The sequence below is a fragment of the Gigantopelta aegis genome, chromosome 9 (genome assembly GCF_016097555.1).
Source record: "Gigantopelta aegis isolate Gae_Host chromosome 9, Gae_host_genome, whole genome shotgun sequence".
Taxonomy (NCBI): Eukaryota; Metazoa; Mollusca; class Gastropoda; order Neomphalida; family Peltospiridae; genus Gigantopelta; species Gigantopelta aegis.
In genome coordinates, this window is record NC_054707.1 from 62,552,846 (window position 1) to 62,576,862 (window position 24,017).

Genomic DNA, 24,017 nt, shown 5'->3' on the forward strand with positions numbered 1-24,017 from the left:
TAGTCGTGGTGCACTGGCAGAAACAAGAAATATCCCAATGGGTAACTACACGAAGTAACAATGTAACAATGCAAGGAATGTGGTTTGTTGTTTGTTGTCGACTGACAATGCAACTTCTACAGGCTCCATATAAAAGCTCATTACATGAACTCGTTTAATTTGACGTCACTACCAATATTTTTTTTTCTTTATACTTATTTTTATGCTTATATCCAATTAAGGTGTTTTTGCCAGAAAGAAATTTTTGAATTTCTTGGGTATGGTGCTATGGAATTGAATGCAACCAGAGTCAACTTGTGGTATGGGGGGCCCTCCCCCAGAAAGAAAATGGGTTAACTTTAGGGTTATGGGTTAAGAAAATCATACAGTAATGATAAGAGTAATTAATTTTGTTAAAATGTCTTTTAAATCTGCCAAAACATTTGGATATGGCGCCATACCCTTTTACCCTCTGGCCGAAACCCTGATTACATACTAATACATACAAGTACTTGGTCACACACCTCAGCTATCTGGACTGTCTATCCAGGACAAAGGATTAGTGGTTAGTTGTTTGTATTTAGTGAGAGACAAGTCGGTGTACTGTAGTGGCCTTACACCTACTCATCGAGTTGTTAAAACTCGCCCTAGGTGGAAGCCAGTACTGTGGAAGCAAGTAGACAGGGGGGAGGGGGGGGGGGGGGGGGGGGGGAGGGGTGCTGACTATAATCGAGAGTGGAAAGCAAAGTTTCTTTGGGGGTTCGTGGGTATATTCCACCATAACATTTTGAAAAATAGTTGTCCTGAAAATGCAATATCTTGCATTATACAAGTAAAATTCATCTCTGCCTTAAGATTTACAGCCTGAGTATGATACTTATCTATGTACTTTAAGCATGTAGCTAAGTATCAAACATTGACTTAAGTATGTTTATGAATACGGAGCCTGAACTACAAAACATAACTATCAATTTGGACCAAATATCATTTTACTTAGCTGAAATTCGGATTTCATAAACTGCAGTTAAATAACAATTTTTTCTTCCTCTTTTCTTAGTATATTAGTTAACCATTCTATTTGGCAGAAGTTTTATGATTTTGAATATACCTGTAACACGTTACTTTCTGTTCAATATGTCCATACTGTTAGGAGAAATATACTGCATAGCACTACAATTATACTGGAAAAAATACAATTAGCACAATTTGCTAATTAATTAAAACGTAGCACCTATCTTGCACATAATGTGGCAATCAAACTAATATGCCTGGAACATCCTTCTATACACACGAAATAAAAATTACCACATACATTTATCATAGGTCTTTGGTGGGACAAAGTACATATGGAACGGTAATGGACTATAACTGATCTGTACCTCACACATCATTAAATAATAATATAACAATATTTATACCGTAATAATAACAAAAACAGTCAAACCTGATGTAACGGATAGCTTGTTTAACAACCACCTGTACTCTAAAAGGCATTTTAGATAGTACTGCTTCAACCCCTGCAACTGCCCCTGGCAACTGGCAATGCTGTGGAGTTTTCAATTTTTTAATTCTCCACGGAATGTTTTTGGACTATGTTAAGGGTTTTTTCAACTGCATGTTTTTTTGCCGTGCACATTTTCTTAATTGCAGGGGTTGCTATTTTGCATAAAAATACATGACCATCAATCTGAATAAAAAAACAACTTGTTCAAAAAGGGCAGCTGAATTACCACCCCCCACAAACGTGGATCCACAAGGGAGCCATAGAGTTTGATTACCCTAACACGAGCACTGCAGGTACCGTAAGAAAAACTGACAGTCCAGCATGCACCCTTTTTGAGCTGCACCTCCCACTAAGAAAAACACTGGATGTGCCCCTGTTTTAGCACTTGCTTTAAGCAGTGGCTAATGACTGTCTAATGCATATAGTCGCAATATTTGGTCTACACGATACCACATTTACTACTCTGTTCATGTAGCATCAAGGAATATCTAATAAGCATATTCCTATACAGGATAGCACATACCACGTATTAATGTACCAGTCTTGAAGTAGTGGCCCGATGTGAGAAAACAAAAACAAATGTGGCCACTTTTATGGATCAGTCTTGTGGCCCGTCACACATCACGCAGAAGCTCTGACCAAGTGCAACATTCCCGTCTTTCTAGGTCTTTCAGGTGTCCCTTATGCCAGCACACAGTTGGCCAACTTTCTGCTCTCAAGACTTCTACGACTGTCCAGTTGCTAGTCTGAGCACTTTTACAACTCTATTCTCGTCGTATAACTTGTTAATCTGAGAGCACCCGTCATAAGTCGGGAGCTAGAGAAATTACAATGCAACCTTCGAAATGGCCAACTTTGTGCTGACAGTTGGTAGTCTCAGCATTACAGACAGGTTACACTATACACAGCAATGTTCTTCGAACTGTTATGATGAGATCCTCAAATATGATTTCAAAGTCTGCCAAAACTGAGCATTCTTGGTTCAAACCAAAGAATAAATAAAAATAAATATGTGAATGGAGAAACTCAACAACGCCTACAGCCCGAGTGTCGACATCTGGTGCCAACTAGTTGAGCGATGGAGTCCCGGTCAGCTTCCACTGCAGGTCTATAGTCGGCCATTTTGTCTGAATACAAAACTTGATGGGAGAAGTGTCTGTAATCACCTGAATCTCATACTCATCTTCAACCACAGCCGTCGCCTCACTGTACACCACCTGCAAAACACTGGTCTTACTTACTGGTAATGGTATACCACAACTAAACTTATTATCAATGACATACAAGTCAAGTATTTTGACAAATTAAATGTCTCGCCCACCATAAACATATCTGATGTTGCTTACAGTGTCATATTCATCTCAATGCATGTTTTTAAACAATCTAAATCACAAAATAAATTTTTTTTTTTATTTTTATGTTATAACAGGACTCGCCCTGTACATTGCCAAATTAGCCAATTGCTCATTTTTATACAAAGTGGCTACAACATTTAGGCTTTGGTTAATAAAATATTCCTCAAATTAACCACATTTTAATTATTTTCAAAGAAATCTCTACATTTCAGAAAACTGGCTAAACCAAAATTTGTTCCAGTGTGATCCCTGTATAACTTTAATTACTTTTTAAACATGCAATGTGATAAACATCTATAAATGCAACAATAACCAAGTTTCACTAACCTAGTACTTACAGCTTGTGAGAAATGGATCTAAAAATGAAGCTTTATTGTCAAGTTAAAATTTAAAAAAGTTGACACTGTTGCCACCATTACAAAGTATATCTTTGTAACTAATGGTTACATAAACATTTTATTATTTGAAGCCATCTTTATGGTATGTGTCATAACAATATTGTGGGATCCCAGTCCAATTACTGGGTTCAAAGAACAGAAATTTTGATGCATTCTCAGCTGCCCAGCTATAGTCTTCCGTTTGAAACATACCTTTCTGTTTGGACAAGACCTCTTCAGACCATTATAGTGATACAGAGTAAAGCCCCGAGGAAAATCCGAATTCTTATGGCCAGGAAAAAACTCTTCCATGAAACCATGACGCGTGATGATTCCAAGATTTTCTGAATCTAACTTGGTCTTCATGATGTCGACACTAAAAAAAATCAATACAGAATATGAAGAAACAATATGGAAAAAAAGAAGGAAAAAGACTTGTTTTATTTTAAAAGTTAATGAATTCATTATTGGCACAGCAATAGGTTCCACATTATTGATATGGATTCTGATTAAAGCAATGCACATAACACAGGAGAGAAAACAAATCCACTATATATGATACAGAAGTTAATAATCGTATTAAAAAATTAGGTTTCATTCCATCTATGCGTAATCACCATAAGTATTATAACAATCTCAGTTTACCAGTATTTCAGTGTCTGCATACTAAGACTAAAAATATATTATGATGTATTAAGAGGTTTAAAAAAAAAAAATTAATTAAACAAAAATGTAAAATAGCACTTACAAACGAAGGGAAGCAACTCTAAAAAGTTACAAGATAATAAAACTATATGCAAACTTACTATTCTTTCTCAGAAACCAACTCTAAAGTGCCAAGCACATCTCCAAGCAGTGAAGTAGAAATAAACCCATTGCCTGTAAACAAGTTCAGATATATATTTAGTTCTTTATCTGCTCAACAAAACAGTGTTTAAATAACGCATGCAAATCACACTGGATTAAAAATCTTTTAAGTGAAAATATACGAGCAAATGCTATCAACTTTTGAGTCAAAAATGAATCCAGTAATCTTAAGTTAAAATATTATTATTATTATATTAATCTGTCCCATCATCCTACAATTTTTGAATTTTTTAAAAATAATTTCAGTTTGGTTTGACATAAGAAGAAAAGTAAGAGTGTTTTGAAAAGAACAAAAAATATATTTATTTTTGTGTGCAATTTAGAAAACAATCGTCTTAGAAATAAATAACTTGTAGTAAATTCCACAGTATGAAAAAAGGCGTTTCCTGTGGGAAGGACTAAAGATTAAACTCACCCTCTGGGTCGTACGTGGAGAAGACTTGTTTCGCCGTGGTTTCCGGACTGTCAGAGGTGACCAGACTTTTATCCTGAAACACAAAATTTGGAAACAATGTTAACTTTAATTTTAATAACAATAATCTGACATATAAGGGTCTTTGACAATCAGGCAAAAAAACAATGTCAATAAAAATATTCTTTTAAAATCAATGCACGCTTTCAAAAAGGGAAGCAAAAAAAAAGTATACTTTTTATGCTTGAAAATTTGTGCACATTCCTAATTATTCTAGTGTATCTTGTAAACTGCAGATTTTTAATTACGAATAAATGTAACTGTTTTAACATTAATTTATATGAATATTGTGCTCAACAAAACACCTATAACAGTGTAGCAGGTGTGGATGCAGGATCTTTCTAGAGAGAAATACAACTTTAAAAAAATAAACAACTACAGTACTCTAAAGTACACAAACATTCAGTATATATATTATAATCTTACCCAAAAACATCCAGCCAACCATATTACAATTCCCCCACTAAAAACAAATTAGGGAGGTGGTGTACATAGCAAAGCCCTAGAGTTTGTACAAGTCTTAACCAACACAAATGTACACCATTTTTAAAAATAATGATGCAGCAGAATAATAAAAAACAAAGATGGATGTGTCTATTATATTTTTAAAAAAACATTAATTATTTTTACTTACTTTGGAAAATAATACTGTTAAATGTGTTTCACTGCCAAGAATCCATATTGGAAACTTTGGATTCTTCAAAAACCAACCAACCTGAAAGAGAATTTCCCAAAGACTTTACATGAACCAGTCCATGAAAGAGTTTTTGTTCTTTTTCAACAAAATAAATTGATTGAACTTAAAAGAAATATCTGTTTAATGACAATACAGCACATTGCTTTTGGGTGTCAAACTTAACATTATTTTAAAATTTGTCAAGTAACACCTCAGCACATTTTATTAGTTACCAAAACTGACGGATTACACCATATTATATATTTTTTTTAAATACATTTAGCTAACTATTAATTTTTGCTTATTTAAGAATTGACCGCTGTATGTCTCCGTGTAGTGGGTCATACAAAAGTGTGCACATTGTTTTTTCAGTTCATACTTGCATGAACCAAAATATAATTTCGGTCAAATCTTATAATCGAATTTATATGCATACTTTAACAATACATAACTCAATTTATTTTGTTTAGCTTTAAATATGCCTGTAGTATTGTTTGTGTAAACTTCATTGATACTTATGTCGCGTAAGAATGCAAACGTTCATTCACTATCATTTGAATCAGGTGATTTTTTTGTAAATGACATAATTTTGATAAGCGACGCCATTTCCTCTAGCTGCTGTGCATTTTTACGGACCATTTAGTTATATTGGAAGGAATTGTCCTATTCGTGTTTAGTTTATATTTTATGAAAGTGAATGAAGGGAATGTGTCTAACATTTATGCTGTTGGTAGAACCGTTTAATTTTTGCCAACAGCTGTAGAACATCGCTTACAAGTAAGTTACAGGTGTGAAGTTTCCTACATGATTTCTTAGGCTACCGACAGTCTCATGTCATGATTAGCGAAGAGGTTGGTTTCTTTTTTAAAATCAATGCATACAGATCTACACGTCTACTCTGCTATAGCATTTTCCAATAATTTATCATATCCGGGGTTTTTTTTTATTGCTTTTGTAGCTTTCACGTGTGTTTTCTTCAAAATATCTAAATATGGTTGCCTGAATAATCTGGCTTGTTGCACAAAAGTAAAGCAAGTCAGTGGTGGGGTAGTAGGCATGGCTTAATTTTTTTTAGTTCATCGAGATATGAACGAAAAAAAGTAAGCACCTCTGGACCAAACAGATTGCCGTAAAGTGTATAGACCCAAGAAAATTTTATTATTACAATTTATTCCTTATTTATTAAGATGGAGTTTATTACGTATTTGAGTTAAAATAGTCACATATTTGGAGTGAATACAATACCTCACAATACTTGAGATGGTCAAGCAATGTCAAGAAGCCAATTGTTGCTTGAGTCTGGACTCCACGCAATTCTGAATAATGTGAAACAAGGAAAACAATGTTCATTTATACTGATGATTACAAATTCTATATTTAAAATAAAACATATTCTGAATTCACAAATTTATTTAATTTTTTAATGTTCTATCAATTCAAAAGATTACTTTTTTTTTTTTAAAGAACAAAAAACGGTTGACTCAGTCTTTTTAGGTTCTGTATGAGCTCTGTTTTTTTTATTAACTACATTAACATGTGCATAGTACAAAATAGGTTAATAATTTATTTATTGCTTTCCGCCTCACTTATAATTAGAATTCACGTTGGATTACTAGTCGAGTAACACCATCTCATTATGCATGGTTTAAGTCAAACTGGTTAATTTGGTAACAAACTGTATAAAATAAATTTAAAAAAATAATAACTACTTGGTAATTAAATACTGAAATATATTTGCCAAGTGAAGCATTAATTCACATTTAGCAATTTTAAGAATACCAGCTTAAACTTAGATTATAAACAACGAAGTTTGCCATAACTTTATTATGCATTACAGTTAATGGGAGAGAACTCTTCTAGAACAAAGCAAATACCATTTCTGTTGAACAGGAATGTTTCATTCTCAATTATTAAAACATAGTTTATTTCTATCATTTGTATAACTCAGTCAGTACTGAAACATCATTATTGATATATTAATTTATAATATATAGTTTTTTTCTCCATTATTAAAATAGGGTTTATTTCACTTACCAAGCCCTGAATTTATTGAAACATCTTTCTCGTAATAATATACGGTTTTCTATCTTAATTATTACAACATGGTTTATTTCAGTGGTGTGTGTAACTTACTGAGTCCGGAAACATCTTTCTCATAATAATATATGGTTTTCTATCTTAATTATTACAACATGGTGTATTTCAGTGGTGTGTGTAACTTACTGAGTCCGGAAACATCTTTCTCATTGTCCCAGACGTGAGATGACGCTCTCCCTGTTAGTAGCAGATTGATCAGGCTCTGGCTGTAATTATAGTAGCAACACTGATTAACAGGACAATGGAAAACATGACTCTTAGACAATATAATCTGCCAGGTTATGAAAACAAAAACAAAAATATTAAAGCTGAAAGCACTAGCCAAATATTGCTTAAATGTTAATTATTTTATATTTATTGAATGAGGTATAAAAATTACAATATCTATATATATATATATATATATACAGTGAAACTTCGACAACTCGATCTTGAAGGGGATGAGGAAATAGTTCAAGTTTTAGGGAGTTCGAGTTTTCGAAATTAATATAAAAGAGTTCAAATCTAAAACTGCTTTGCAGCTGGTTGATTTCGCTTAATATTGTAAGAAGCATGCGCTTCGCTGCCTACCTCTGAACTCTGAAAACTAGGAATCTCCAGTTGAAAGGCGAATTAATATATCAGTCACCTCCCCCCATTCCACCCCATCTCATCCCATCCCACCCCACCTCAGCTGTTGGCATCCTCGACGCCTGTGGTACATTCATTTTGCGTATATTGTAAAAGTAAGTAAATAAAAGAAAAAGAATAACTCAGATGAATTTGAAATATATGCTTGGGCATATAGGCTACATGTATTTATTGACAGAAAAAAAGAAGAAAAAAGAAGGCATTTACATACATATATAATTAATAAAGTAACGACATATTTTACAGACGTCAAAACATGGCGGAACGTAACTAACAAATAAAACACTGAATGTCAAATAACACTATAAGTACATTTGTTTTACACAAAATTATTCACGCTTCGCACCTCTTCTTTCTTTCTCCAATCTGGCCACCCACCCCCTTTTCTGTGCCCTATGAAAGATTTCTTGGATGACAAGAAAGCAGAACTTCTTAAAACCGATCTGGCAAACCCCACATTACTAGGTCCTTCCTCAGATTGCTTGATCTGTGATGTATCAATTTTTAACATAATGAAATGACTGGTAATTAATAACATTAACTGATACATAAATAGAAAAACTAAACTTTGACACGATTCACGCCTGTGAGCAAAAACAAACAGTGCTAACAATTACTACAGATGCTCTTTGAAGTTAACCAGACTGTGTCTGTAATTAAGTATTACGTAGAGAGGCTTTCCACCACAGACGGACACTGACTAACAAACACAGGATCATTTCGTTCCGCTTATTTGGCGATCTATTATTCTGTAATTACCCCCTTTATCCTCGACAGCCAAGACCACCCAAGACAGGTGCGCTTCGCTTGATTGGCATGATTGACAATACATTCGTCTTTAAAATACTATCGGCAATGACAGTTTGATCAGTCCACCACATGCGTCGAGTTTTAGAGATGCATACTCTATTAAATCTTTATGGCGGGACCAAAGAATTAGATCAAGAGATCGAATTTATCAAGTTTTCGAAGGTCGTTATTACTAGTTTGTATAGCAACTCGACCGGGACTGTCGTTTCAGATTGAGAAGTTTTCGAGAGATTGAAGGTGGAGTGATCGAAGTTTGACTGTATATTGTAATTTTCACATATATATATATTCTTCATATTAATTAAAAAAATATATTTGTATATAATAATAAAGGTTCAAGATGCAGTAACCAATCTAACATATTCTAATTTCCGTTCATTGTTTACATAGACACTTTTTTTATTTTATTTTAAACATTATTTGGCCTTGAACTTATATCACCGTTCACGGAGAATATGCGAAATGATAACATTCACTTTTCATTATGTAAAAAACATTTTACGTACCTGCCGTGACCATGGATACCATCAATCAGAGATTCTGTCAGATCAGCAACCTCGTTTTTCACTTGTTCTATACCCTGAAGAAAAACAAACACACACTGTCACATAAGTACATGTATTGTAAACCAAATATAAAAGAATGTTTGTTCAGTAACATGTCATCATGCTGTTAAAGTAATGATGTTATGTCAAAAGAATTTGTTTAGCTTGTGAAAGTATTATATACCACCTACATGTGTATGTACTGCATTAAATGTTGGACATTGACTAAAATGCTACACAATAAGTGAGATATATGTGAAAATTACTAAATGTGGAGCTAATCTGTCAGTTTTTTGCTAAAATTAATTCACCTGAAGACAGAATTATAATTAAAGTTAATCTTAGCTGCAAGATGAATATATACAGAATATGTATATGTCACCTCAGAATATTTTTGCATTAAAAATCATAGCGCTAAGCCAGAAAAACAAAGCAATTATTAGAGCAGGAACAATATAACGATACAGTTCCATATCATGATACAAGGTCCATGATACAATGCATAATTTTCAGCAGACGTTGCGACATATACAATATGTAGATGTCTTACTCTTAGTATAAAATTAAAGTTTTGTTTAACGACACCACTAGAGCATATTGATTTATTTATCATCAGCTATTGGATGTCAAACGTTTGGTAATTTTGACATATATTCTTATAGAGGAAACATGCTACATTTTTCCATTAGTAGCATATGCACCATACTACAGAAAGGATAGCACATACCATGGCCTCTGATATACCAGGCATGGTGCACTGGCTGAAACGAGAAACAGCCCAACAGGTCCACCGATGGGGATCGATCCTAGACTGACGGCAATGTCATAGTAAGCAGTGTTCTCGCTGCTCCATTTAAGCGGGGTGCCCCGCTATTCCATTTTGCCGCCCTCCTTTCACGTTCCCCGCCTCCTTTATTTTTCAGCACCTATCTCCGCTATTTCCAAATGCACTTTTTTCCACACAAAAAACAACGATCAGTCTGCACACTAGACATTAAAGGAAACAAGCCGCGTTGTGTACGAAAAAAAGCAATTGACGAAACATTTACGACAGTTACCGTAACGTAATTTAACAGTATTTTTAACAGCCTCTATTTTGTCCAATATCTGTATCAATTTGTATGTTTGATAGACACAATAAAAGTTATATTTTATGTAAGCAATGAAAACATTTTATTTTTTACAATTCGGCAATCTCCGATTGAAAAAAACCCTCTTATTTGGCGCCAAATTTGTCACGTGATCAGAACGGTCATTCTGTCTTTTGTTTCCACTAACTATCGTTTGATATTTTGTCCTCAGTTGCAGATATAATTGATTTTTACTTTCTGTTATTCAGTTTATTCAGCAGTTCTTTATAAAACATTGTAAACTTTTCATTTTGAGGGGATATGAACGCTTATAAAAACAACAGAAGTGGTAGTGTTTATCATTAAAATAATTTATCTTGAGTGCCAAATAATATATACACTGCCTTTACAATAATATTTTATCACAGCGATCAATTCATTCGATGAAGATGGGAACAACAAAAATGTATCTGACATTAGGAGATCACTTTACAAACATCTTTATTGTTTTTCGTATATCTTGAAATCTTTATTTAAAATAATAATATTAAAACTTTGATCGGTCCAGCAAAACCGAAACTGCCCGTGAATATCAGACCGATATAATCTACGGTTCAATTAAAAGACGAGTTTTTTTTATAAACCCATTTGCACTTTTTTGTAGGCAAAATAAGGAGTATGTCTTTTCTCAAAGTCTACCAAAACACAACAATATGATAACCAAACTACTCCCCCCTCCCCCTTTTTTTGTTTTTGCTTTTCGTTTATTGGTGGGGGTTTTTTTTGGGGGGGGGGGGGGGGGTTATTTGAAGGATGAGGTGCCGAACGGCCGCCCTCCTTTAATTTTCACCCAGCGAGAACACTGGTAAGTTTGGAAACAAAAGATAATGTAAAAATGTAATACTATGAACTTGCAAATGTGCCCCTAGAATAAAATCATAATTCATACCTTCAACTACAGGAATTTAATACATCTATATCAATAAACTGCCATCTACATGGTTCAACCAAACATAAAAGGTTAAGTAGTATCGAGATACATGTCACATCACTACTCATGTATTTGGAGTTGCAATTCACCCATATCATTACACCTTTAATAATTATCTGCTAATAAAGAAGTGAAAAATTAACTCTATACCTTTGATAATAGCAGAGAATAGAGATAGAGCAGAACCCCATACTCTTGTTGATATTCTAGAACCAGCTTCGTTATCATTTGTTTGAGGTAGGTCTCTTCGCCAACAGCATATTTGGTACAGCTGAAACAAGCTATTACGTAATAATGTGACAAACAATCTCATCAAATTCAAGGCACTATAAATAAAACTTACGAACAGGTCAAAAAGGTAAACATTTTATAGAACTTTCAGAGTAGACATGTTGAAAAATGAATACTTCGAAGAAACGTTTTAAACAAAAACATTTTAAGACTTTTTTGAAATTTTTCACAATTGTTGTTTTAGTTACATACATGTGAAAACCGCACAATGCAATAAAAGTCATGAAAGGATAAAAATATCTATATATCTCACATACTGGGTACACTATAGTTTAAATGACAGAGGTGTTTTTCCTTCTTTTTTATCATTACTGGTGCTGGTCCCAATCTTGTATACTTGAACACACAATTTTGTATAAACATTCATTCAGATTACGTGCTGGTACACATTTTCCAAATAATGAGAATTATTATCCATATGGTTCAACATAACCAAGTTAATAATAATCATATGAAGCACATGTGTAATAACAAGTGTAATGACGTAAATTTTGGGAAGCGACGTCATAACGTTGCTTCTCCAGTCCAAGTTCAGACTGTGCATTTGAAATATGACATCATTTCGTCATCTCCTTCTAGTTGAAATATTTTGAGTTGGGTCTAGTTATTCATAAAGAAAACAACAATAATAATATAGATAATAAAGAAATTATTACACTTGCATGTGTGTCATACTGATTTCATGAAACTCATGTCAGGATTCATATATACCCTCGCTCTTGCTCAGGCAATACAAAAATCCTGACACTCTTATCGTAAAATCAGTACGACACACAAGCTCATATAATAATCTCTATTTATTAATCTATTAGCATGCACTTGACTGATTATGTCACAATTTTAGAAGTGGATAAATACTTAATCAAAAAGAATTGTTCGCTAACTAAATATTCTTGAAAACTGTCAATATTTTCATGCATTATTTTAAAGATTAACTTTATAATATTAAAGTAACCGTAACCCAACCCCCACCCAAACCAAAAAATTGTTTTGTTAAGTTGTAGTAAAATATCTGGAAATGACATTACATACCTTTATGTTTTCATTTTCAGTAAAGGCTATTTCAGTTATAGTAATTATTCAAAACCATGCATTAAAATAGGGCTTGTTTTAGCTAAAAGGAAATTTTTTTAAATGATGAGTTAACTCCCTTGAATTGTGACAATTTGTAGTTTTCCTCATTTGCAGCTGTGTATTGTATGTATTAAAAATTATCAACAATTCCATCACGTATGAGTAATGGTACCATCTTTGTTTTCAGATAAAGTTTGGAACATCTAAGAGATTTTGCTGTATTTATATGAAAACAAAAGTAGGAATACAAAATAGACTTACACCATAAAGGTCCAATAATTTTATTACAAGGTTAACCTATAAATTAGAACATTTACAAGACTGAAAAATTACTAAGCAACTTCTATGAGTTTCGAGAATTTCCATGACTAATAGAAACCTTGCACAACATTTACCTGGGTTACAGAGATTTTGATCCAAATAATATCAATGTATGAAATATTAATATTTACCGCAGCCTAGAGTGAAAGGTCTCTTGATCTACCTTTCTGCGCTTTGGACTTCTCTCTCCAGCGTTAACATCAGAGTTTTCTGTGGAGGTGCTTGCCCCACCAGTGTCTGGGTCCTCGAGACAAACCAGGAAGTATCTGTCAGCGGACATCTGAGTCATTATCTCAAAGAGAGCATCACGAAGATACAATGATGCTTCTTCCTCTGAAATATTAAAACGTTTTCATTATTTATTAAAAGTAATTTTTGCTTTGTAATTTCTACAAAATAATATACATGTATACATATTTTGAAATTTTAATAGGCTTATAAATGTATGTATGTACATGCATTCAAAGTTGTGCCTTGACACCTTTGAGTGCTGAGAAGTCCAAGTGGTAAAATTTTAGGTGGGTATGAGATACTGTTGCCATATGATTTTATTTTCAATAACTTAATACCAGACAAAAATATTAGTACTATTATAAAAAGACATATGTCTAGTTCTAGATGAGTAGAAAAATTCTTTTTTTTTTAAAACAGAAAACAGTTATTTTCCAACAATATATTAAACATTAAATTTATAAAATTGTTTCATCAAATTAAAATCAAATCTGCTAATTGTTTTACTTGCAGCTGAATGTTGACAAACAAAGTTAATCCCGGGTAAAGCTTCACTCAGCTATGTATAACAATAACATTGTTACCAAAAGAGGGAACAAAATATTATAAAGACCTAAGTGGAAAAACAATCACTGTAACCATTTTGGGTGGGGTTTTTTAACTGTACATTAGTACATTATATAAGTCACCCATCCATAAATATTAATGATTAATGGAACTACAGGTATTACAAAATACTCACTAGTGACTTCTGATAAATTTTCAACAGGATTTTCACAAAACAGGGCATTTTTTATTAAAAAACCCTGCACAGGGGCTATCACTGCACACGGTCCTCCCTCATGTTGCACCAGAGCTGTTGGCTCATCCTCGCTGAAGCAAAACCCTAAAAACAACATTTTTATTTTATAAATCATTCAAACAATGTATCAAGTAAAACAATGTAAACATAAATAATGAACAGGGATTTAAATAATATGTACAGGTTCAGGACCAACTCGCCCCCAGATTAATTAAGTTAGGGCTAGTTACGAGCCATATGTGATTAAGACTGGGGAGTTTTCTTGGTGTCCATTTAAAAATGTTCACACCATTTTAAGCACAAATGATATTAGGTCCTATATTAAACACTTCTTGGTGGATTCATACTGCGTTTTTTCTTTTTCTGGCTACGGCTCCGTGAATTGTGTATTAAAAATGGCTGTGGTCTGTGATGTTTTACATGCACATACATGTTAATTTGTTATAACCCAGCTTGTCTTTTTTTTTCGTCTTTTTTTGTATTTTCAAGTATCAAAACACAAAATGTCATAAGAACAAAGTATACAGCTCAAAGTTGTATAGTTGAATTTATGTCTTGAAGCAATCAATAACAAAGGAACTGCTTTAATGATATCTTTTATAGATTTAGCAGTCAGCAGATTGCTGGATCATTTTTAAACATTGCTTGTATTGTAAGATAAGGTGGGACAAACTTCTTTTGTGCTTTTTTGAATAGCTTTGGTTATTATTATTATTTTTTAAATATTCTTATATATATACTACTCAAAAGAATTTAAGGGTCAGACGATATTTTCGACATTATTTTCTGAATGTCAAAATTATATTAGCTAGACCATAATGTCACGCATGGTATTGTTCCATTTTGACGAAAGTGGGTCTAAGCAACCCATAAATGAATTAAAATCCACTGTCATTGACACTGTCGACTAGTTCTAATGGCGAAAACATGCTTACATTTGCACGTAAATTAGGGCGAAAGCGAAAGGTCTGCTAAGTGCCCATAACTTGCTTTTTCACAAAGCGCTTCATTTGCACGCTTTGCATGTGTATTCCATGTTCCCAATGCTGAATTTCCGTATAATTGGAGCTTGCATTCGTGTACGGTGCACACTCCAAATTCGACAATGGTACGACGTCAACTGACTATCGAAGATCGAGGAAGGGCTATTGCTTGGCTTCAGGATGGCAATACGCAAAGAAATGTTGCTCTGAGACTTGGTGTCAGTCAGAGTGTCGTTGGCCGACTGTGGAAACGGTACAAAGCAACGAATTCTGTTCCAAATCGTCCACGTTCGGGAAGACCCCGAAGCACTACAAATCAGGGGTGGGGAAAAGCCCTTTTTTCCCGGTCTGGGACCGAAATTATTTTTCAAAAACGTGCGTTTGCCGGTCCCACTTTTGTCATTCTTGTTGGTCCGAAGCACCTGTTCGTTTCTATTATAGGAACAAATTCCTATCCGCCAATTGGATCAGCCTGCCCAGACATTGGCATCTTGTGCATGATTTAAAATAATAACAAATAAATAAATAGTGGTCAAAATTGACTGTTTCTGACGTCTGTGATTTTAAAGTCTGCCATAAGTTGGAGCTACAATCAATCTACTGCCACTAGGCTAGACATTTGTCAAAGCCGCTGTGCTGGTCACGAGATAAAACAGACGTTAACAATAGCATCATTCTTGGTGAGAAGGCTACCAAGGTATTACACTCCAATTAAAACAAAGGACCCAGAGTTTGCAACTGGTCACAATCAACACATGTTAACGCCTGTGTACGGAGCTCTGTCGGGTCGAGTGTCAGAGTCCGAGGCAAGAGGCTTTTGTGAAATACTAACTGCTTGAAATAGCATAAAATATACTGAAATAACCTATAAATGTGTTTCTTGTTGACTGTTCAATGTAGTGTATCAAATAATTATAAAGGACTTTAAAATAAAAAAAAAGGTTTACACCTCTTTTTTAAAAAAAAGTGGGAGTGAGTTGGAATAGCTAAACCGGCTACCTTTAGAGCCAGGAGAGGTCAAATGTCATCCAATCGGCGATAACGTTATTAATTGCTTTGTAGTACAAATAGAGAGGACCGCTACATCACCAATACACAATGGCTCGAGTCTCCTCTGGGCTGTCATGCACAACAGGTCTCTAAGCACGCCGATTATCATGAAGGTCTAGAAATAACGAGCTACTCTCGAACCACTAACGAGTTACACTCGAATTCCAAAATCTATACTAGAGTGTCATGATCAAAATTGCGCCTAATCACTCAACAAAACTGCGCACCTTTTCTCTTTTGATAAATCGCTCCACTCAAAAATTCCATGAAAACCCATCCGCCTGCCACCGATAATCGGACTGCTACCTGCCAGTGCAGACGGTCCCTCGCCAGGCCCCCCCCCACCTGTCCTGTCTTGACCACCAAGGCTCAACTGTGCCACGACAGGCCGCTACAACAGAACGTGCACGTAAAAAACCCTTTGACCTTGACCTTGTCACTGGTGCTCTACTTCATCTGCGGTGGCAACGCCGATTCACGTGACAATCTGAGGACTGCGACTGGAACTTGAGTGTCTGATCAAACCATACGCAATCGTCTCCAGAGCAATACTACGGGTTCGTCGCCAGGCTGTTCGACAGACGTCCCAGAACGGCCAGACGTCACTGGTGCGCGGTGGCAACGTGTTCGAGTGACACTGATGAGTCCAGGTTTAGTCTCCAGTTCAACGACGGTCGGGTTCGTGTCTACAGACGACAAGCGCTTCGCTGACGTTAACGTTAGACGTCACCGGTTCGGTGGTGGCAGCATCATGGTGTGGGGCGGCATCTCTATCCACCACAGGACCCCCCTCTATGTGGTGGATGGCAATCTGAATGGAATCCGCTATCTGAATGAGATTATCCGGCCGTTGGTTCTCCCAGGCCTTCAGCAGATTGGCGGCGGGGCAGTTCTGCGGGATGACAATGCCAGACCCCACCGCGCCAGGGTGGTAACGGACTTTCTCAGACAACAAGGTATCGCCAGGATGGATTGGCCAGCATATTCGCCTGACTTGGCCCCAATAGAGTACGCCTGGGACGAATTAGGCAGGAGAGTTCGGGATAACCATGCCCCTCCGGCCAACCTTCATGATCTGGGTCAACTTCTTATGGCAGAGTGGCAGGCCATTCCCCAAGAGTTCTTCAGACGTCTGATCAACAGCATGAGGCAACGATGTGTCGAGTGTATTCGCGCCAGGGGTGGATTCACACACTATTAAACGAATGTTCTAATGTGTAAAATCCATGTTTGACAACCTTCAACTTTGACAGCATGTCATGTGACTTTCTTGTATACAGTGACGTTTATTTGTGGTTTTTTGTAAATATGGAACAATAAATTAAATTTTTGGTGTAGTTTACATCATCAATCTAATACACTCTGAAACTTATTTGGCTCTAAATTTTTGACCCTTAAATTCTTTTGAGTAGTATATATTTATTCAAATGTAATACTGACTGTTCAGGTCTATTGTAGTAATAGCCATATTTTTAATGTTAAACTCAATACTGATCCACATTCTATTTTACGTTGACATTTTTGACACCCTCATGTGCTTCCATAGAAGAACTATTGCTGCGTGACCTTACACTTTTACTAAGTACTTAAAAATAAACATCAGTGTTCTTGCTGCTCCACATAAAAAAAAATCATCATTCTGCACACTGGACATCAAAGGAAACAAGCTGCGTGTGTGTATGAAAAAGCAACTGACGAAAAACTTCAGTAGTTTACGACAGTTACCGTAACGTAATTTAACAGCCTCTATTTTGTCCCATACCTGTATCCATTTGTGTTTGATACATGCAATAAAAGTTATATTTTATTTGACGAATGAAAACATTTTATTTGTTATCGACTCGCAATCTCATGCAGACTGAAAAAACACTTATTTGGTGCCAAATGTGTCACGTGATCAAACCGGTTATTCTATCATCTGATATTTTGTCCTCAATTGCAGATTTAATTGATTGTAACTAATGAATTTTACTTTCTGTCATTCTGTTTATTCAGCAATTTTTTTTTGGGGGGGGGTGATATCACCATTTATAAAAACAATGGAAGTGGTAGTGTTTATATAAATAAAATAACTTATCTTGGGTGCCAATATAATATATATGTATAATATATACACTGCCTTTCCAAAAACCAGTTGGCGATATCAAAGTGATCGATTCATTCTATGAAGATGGAAATAAAATGAACAGAATAATTTTTATCCCACATTAGGGGATCACTTTACAAACCTCTTTATTGTTTTACATATATCTTGAAATCTTTATTAAAATAATAATATTAAAACTCTGATCGTTTCAGCAAAATCCGAATTGCCTGTGAATGTCACATCAACAACTGTCACAACATGAGTCGGCTTGTATTTCATGTCAACTTTTTTGTACCAAATAAGGAGTATATCTTTCCACAAAGTCGATCAACTAACACATGATACATGGTAACCAAGATTTGTTTTTTTGAAGGGTGTGGTTCAGCGCGGCCGCCCTTCTTTAATTTTAACCCTGTGAGAACACCGAACATGCAGATGACATATTTGACATATACTTTGGTCATGATCACGATAACTTAAGAAAACTACAAGTTTTTTCATTTATAGACGGGTCATGTGTTTTTTTACCTATTTTGGTTCATGCATTAAAAAAAATAAAAATATTATGGTGACATGTAATCAAAAATTGGATATACTTAAAATTTCAGGAAGATATCCACTGGTTACCCCCACCACCATTATACTGATACATGCAGGGAACAATATTTTGAAATTTGAGGTAACCGGAAGTCTGATCACATGTTTTTTTAATTTTACTAAGGTAACCAATTGTATGTTTAAATGAAATATATTTGTGTAACCTGTGGGCTACCTGATCGGTTACCTCAAAGTTACATTGTAATTATATTTTAAATACATTGTTTAGCTCAAACATAAACTTAAAACAAAATACAAAAGTAAACATTTTATAAAACATTTTCTTTAATGCTTGCTAAAGTTAACAATATTGTAAAAGGACTAAGTACTGAAATAAAATAGATTCACTTTCAGATTCCTTTTCTTGTTTTGCAGTAGCCAAGTCACTTTCAGTTTATCAATGGTACTTCTATACTACAGTGACGTTTCAAATGTTTGATTTTAAAGCTCATTATGCGATGTTAGTATTTTAAAACTTTTGTATTCCCGTTTATGTTAAAATCATTTTCAACATTTGTAAAATATTGTTTAATATATATTCCTTTAGAGATAAACTAGCAGTAGTTAATTTAGCCGCCCCAGCAGTCCGTGTACATTTCTTTAAAACTTTTGGCTCAACTCTCTACTGACCAGTTTACTCTGGTCGCAAGTTACAACTGTTGCAAAATAATGCTGTCTGCTAGTTTGCTGCACATCAAAATCAAGTATTTAAAAATCAGTCTAAAGATCTGTCGTAATAGTAGTCAAACCTTAGGGTCTTGAAATTGCAATACTCAACTGTATAATAAACTTCCTGTAATCATGAAGTTTGCAAATATTAATGTCTGAATGTTTACAAGTCACAACATAATCAATTTGCGGTTTGTTTGAATTTAATTTTGTGTAACCGACACGTGGACAGAACCAGTTCGTGTGAAATATTGTGCCCTGTATATGTATAAAGAGGGAACCTCACCATATCCCAAAAACTGAATTAACCCTAAAACTAACCCTAACAATAGGGGGGCAATGGTCGGAATATTTTACCAAACTTTCTACTGTTTACACATCTAACTATGCGACTAGAAACCTAAAGAAATGGTAGGTGGCTTATTACTTTTATAAAGAAGGTACTACCAAGTGGTGAGATTTAATAGAGACTGCAACTTATCAGGGTACAAGTAACAAGTATTTACAGTGCTGTCCGGTGTATCAGCGCACCTAAGCATCCAAGGACCATTTTCTATGTGAACACTGTGAAATACTTAATAAATGTGTCTCTCCCCAATGAAGAGGTGTATAATCTGAAACACACTACAAATTGTTTTATGTCTGAAGTAAATAAACATTTTAAAATGGTGCACAAATATAGGCACCCCCTTGTATCCAAAATGATTTGCATGTCCGGTGATTCGGCGCAGTAAACACGAATCGTTGATCCCGCTATTTATAGACTGCTCATGACCTCACTTTGTAACCCATAAACGCTACACTATTGTCCTAGGATTATTTTGGTACGTTTTTGTTTTGTCTTGTTAAAAATATTACTATGAAAATTAACGATCACACATGACCCAGGGGACAATATTTCGAAATCTGAGGTAACCAGAAATCGGTTCACGTGGTTTTTACCTAGGTAACCAATTGTTTGGTTACATGAATTATATTTGCGTAACCCGTGGGTTACCTGATCGGTTACCTCAAAATTACTTTGAAATTATATTTTAAATACATTAAGATAAAACAAATACAAAAGAAAACATTTAAAAAAAAAAAAAAAATATCTTTAATGCTTTCTAAAGTTAACAATATTATAAAAGAACTGAATATCAGCCCCAGTACTGAAACAAAATACAGGGGCGTAGCCAGACATTTTCTTAGCATTACGCACGCCAAAGGCGTTCCCGAGCGGTGATATTCGGGGGGCTTCCCCCTGTGAAAAGTTTGAAACTCAGGACGCCTGTAGATGCAATCTGAGCCCTTTTTTTCTTCTTTTTTTTTAATTTTTTTTTCGAGTCAATTTTAAGAGGATATTTTATAGAACAATTACAGACAGCCTCTACCTATTCCCGGATTTTGTTTTTGCATTACGCATATGCGTACTGTGCGTAATGGGCGCTACGCCTTTGAAATATATACATAATCATTTGGAGAGATTCCTTTTTGCGTTTTGCAGTGACTATGCTACTTTCACTTTATCGATGGTACTTCTATACTACACTGACGTTCCAAGTGTTTGTTTTTTTAAAGCTCATTATGCGATGTTAGTATTGTTCAAATTTTGTGACACTTTTGGATTCCTGTTTACGTTAAAAATGTTTTTATCATATATGTAAAATTATAGGCAGTCCAATATTATGTCTACATATATTCCTTTAGAGATAAAATAGCAGCAGATAATTTAGCCGTCCCCAGCAGTCTGAGCACATTTCTTTAAAACTTTTGGCTCGACTCTATACTGAACATTTACTTTAGACTGGTTGCAATTTACAACTGTTGAAATATAACGTTGTTTACTGATTTGCTGTACATCAAGTATCTAAACTTCAGCCTAAAACATTTGTCAAAATACTAGTAGTATGTCTGCGTGAATAAACGTCCTGTAATCGTGAAGTTTGCAAGTTTTAATTTCTGAACGTTTACAGGTCATGATGTAACCAGTTTGTGGTTCGCGTAAATTTAACTTTGCATAACCGACACACAAACAGAATGGCGATTCACGTGAAATATTGTGCCCTGAAGGTTTCGGAATCGTTTGTTTGAGTGGCACAGTACTGCAGATGCATACATAGTCATTGTCATGCATGAGTAAGATGCCTATGTGTATTTTTGTTTCTCGGGTGGATTGTGCACACACGTGGATCTTATTTCGCTTTTATTTTTTGTAACAATGTGACAATTGTGAACTGGAATGACTGTCAATTAAGGTGTAAAACTTTCATTTTGTTTGCATTTGTCTTTGTTTTCATCACTAAATAAAAATAACCGAAAAAAAAAAGAAAAAAAAATTAAATACAGGAAAGGTGTTTTTAGACTGGTTTTAACATACTTAATACCAAAAAGGCTGACCTAGTTCACGTCTATATATACATTATGAAATTATGATATTTAATCATATTATTATTATTGATTAATTATTGATAATTCTTGATAATTGCACCATTAACAATAAATATGTTGATACTTGATTACTCATTGAAAAAGGAATTGAATTTTAATTCGTTAAAAACACTGACAACATAGTGAACATGACAACTTCCTAAGAAATTAAGTTGAGAAAAATACCCAAGTGCGCCGAATCACTGATACACAACACTAAATTGTCACGGATACTTCAGCTATAACCTTTTTAATTCTATCTAAATTCCAAACGGGTTTCAAACTACTGACTCCGAGTTACACTGTACATGAACATGATAAATATATCCAGATATGAGCACCTTGTGTCCAACGAGAAAACACATCTTCCTTCAAATCAGTACCCCAAAGTAAGTGTTGCAGCTTCTCGAGTGATTGGTCATCAACTTTGGTATTGTTACTTGATGCCATTTCATTGTGTGAACTAAATAAATGTTAAATATGTGATTTAAGATAGGAAAATAACAAAAAAGCACATGATTTACAAATTTCCGTGTCACAATGACGCCATATTGTTGTAAGGACTGATATTTATAGTTAGTTACGCTACGAGGAAACCTTTGAATATTGTAAGAAAACTAGTGGATGACAAAGGTGAAAAGGTCCGGTTTCTAGACGTTTCGTACCCAAACCTGTTCGTACCATACCGTTTCGTAACCACTACTAGCATACCAGTTCGTAAACAATTAAATAATGTCATACATTACACCTAACATTAATATATTTTTTAAATACACAATTATAATGTTATATTACAAACATATTGTAACATTTAGCAAACATTTTGTTGTAATAATCACTCAGTATCTTTTATAAGCATTAAATGAGCAATTATGTGCTGTGAAACACTGAAGCATGCCGTTTCGTAACCAAAAAGCATACCTTTTCGTAACCAAAAAGCATACCTTTTCATAGCCAAAGAGCAATTCTTTTGTCATAAAACCATTTAATATTTGATTGTATTAACCCGTGTAATAACGGTATGCAAATTTCATGTCATACGCAAACTTAAAAGTTCATAATGCTATTTTCACCTGTCAATAATTGAAGGAATCGGTGCTAAATAGGGAATAAGTCACATTTTGAAAGTTTTGAGAAATATACCAACATATAAGTTTTATTTAATTTCACATTTACCTTTACCATAAATACAATTGTATGAATGTACTGGGTTTCAATATCTCTATATATAATTATGTTAATATTACTATGTTTGTAAATATTATTATGTTTGTACATAAAATGTTTTTTGACATGTAAAAAGAAAAATGTTATGTGTTTGAAATATATCAACAAATAAGCTGACTTCGCTTGACATGATTCTTCGTGACAATTTCTAATCGCTAATTATTAAAATGCAGTTGGCTTGGATTTTTTTTTTTTTTTTTTTTTTTTTTTTTCCATTAAATAACATGTACAAATGTGGGTACGAACTGGTATGCCGATGTTCCTCTGGTTACGAACTGGTATGCTTTTGGGTACGAACCGGTATAGTACGAAACGGTATGGTTACGAAACGACCTGATTCCAAAAGGTCCCATACCATAGTTTCTGTGACCGTCAAGTTTTATCGTAAAAATACAGAAAGAAAAACATGGTTAAAGATTACAGAGTTTATTAGAGACGAAAACCGCTGCCGTGGACTATTCTTTTTGATTAGCAGTTAGGGATCTTTTATATTTTTTATATATACCATATAGTTTGTGGAGTACTGGCTGGAATAATGGGCGCCGCCCACCATGTCATGTCATGTCATAGGGTTTTACGTGCACATTCAGAATAAGCTGTTGTAGCGCACGCCTGTCGTGGGCACAAGAGCCGGCCTTGGCCGGCTCCTCCGTCCATGACAGGAAAGGTGGTGGGAGGGGAGAGGAGGGACCGCCTGCACTGGCAGGTGCAAGGGAGCACCAGCAGCCCGATCAAATCGGTAGCAGGCGGGTGGGGGTGGTGGTGGTGCTATGGAATTTGAATGGGGCAGTTAAATGCCAAAGAGAAAAGGGTGCGCAATTTTGATTGAGGGAATTTGGTGCAATTTTGAACGGTCGGTCGAAAGGTAAATTGCCGAGCTAATATAGGTTTTGATATTAATGAA

At 34.7% G+C, this 24,017-nt stretch overlaps 1 protein-coding gene across 1 annotated transcript; it reads right to left on the reverse strand.

The window, feature by feature from the left end:
• Positions 1-249: 249 nt before the first annotated feature.
• On the reverse strand, positions 250-22,422 carry LOC121381443 (ubiquitin carboxyl-terminal hydrolase MINDY-3-like). The gene is made up of 12 exons (XM_041510760.1): positions 22,228-22,422; positions 14,033-14,176; positions 13,191-13,392; positions 11,524-11,644; positions 9,274-9,347; positions 7,454-7,533; positions 6,476-6,546; positions 5,189-5,269; positions 4,498-4,570; positions 4,022-4,094; positions 3,429-3,591; positions 250-2,700 (listed from the first exon to the last, which is right to left on the reverse strand). Exons 1-12 carry the CDS (start codon positions 22,334-22,336, stop codon positions 2,551-2,553), a joined length of 1,341 nt encoding a protein of 446 aa, XP_041366694.1. The 5' UTR covers positions 22,337-22,422; the 3' UTR covers positions 250-2,550.
• Positions 22,423-24,017: the final 1,595 nt, after the last annotated feature.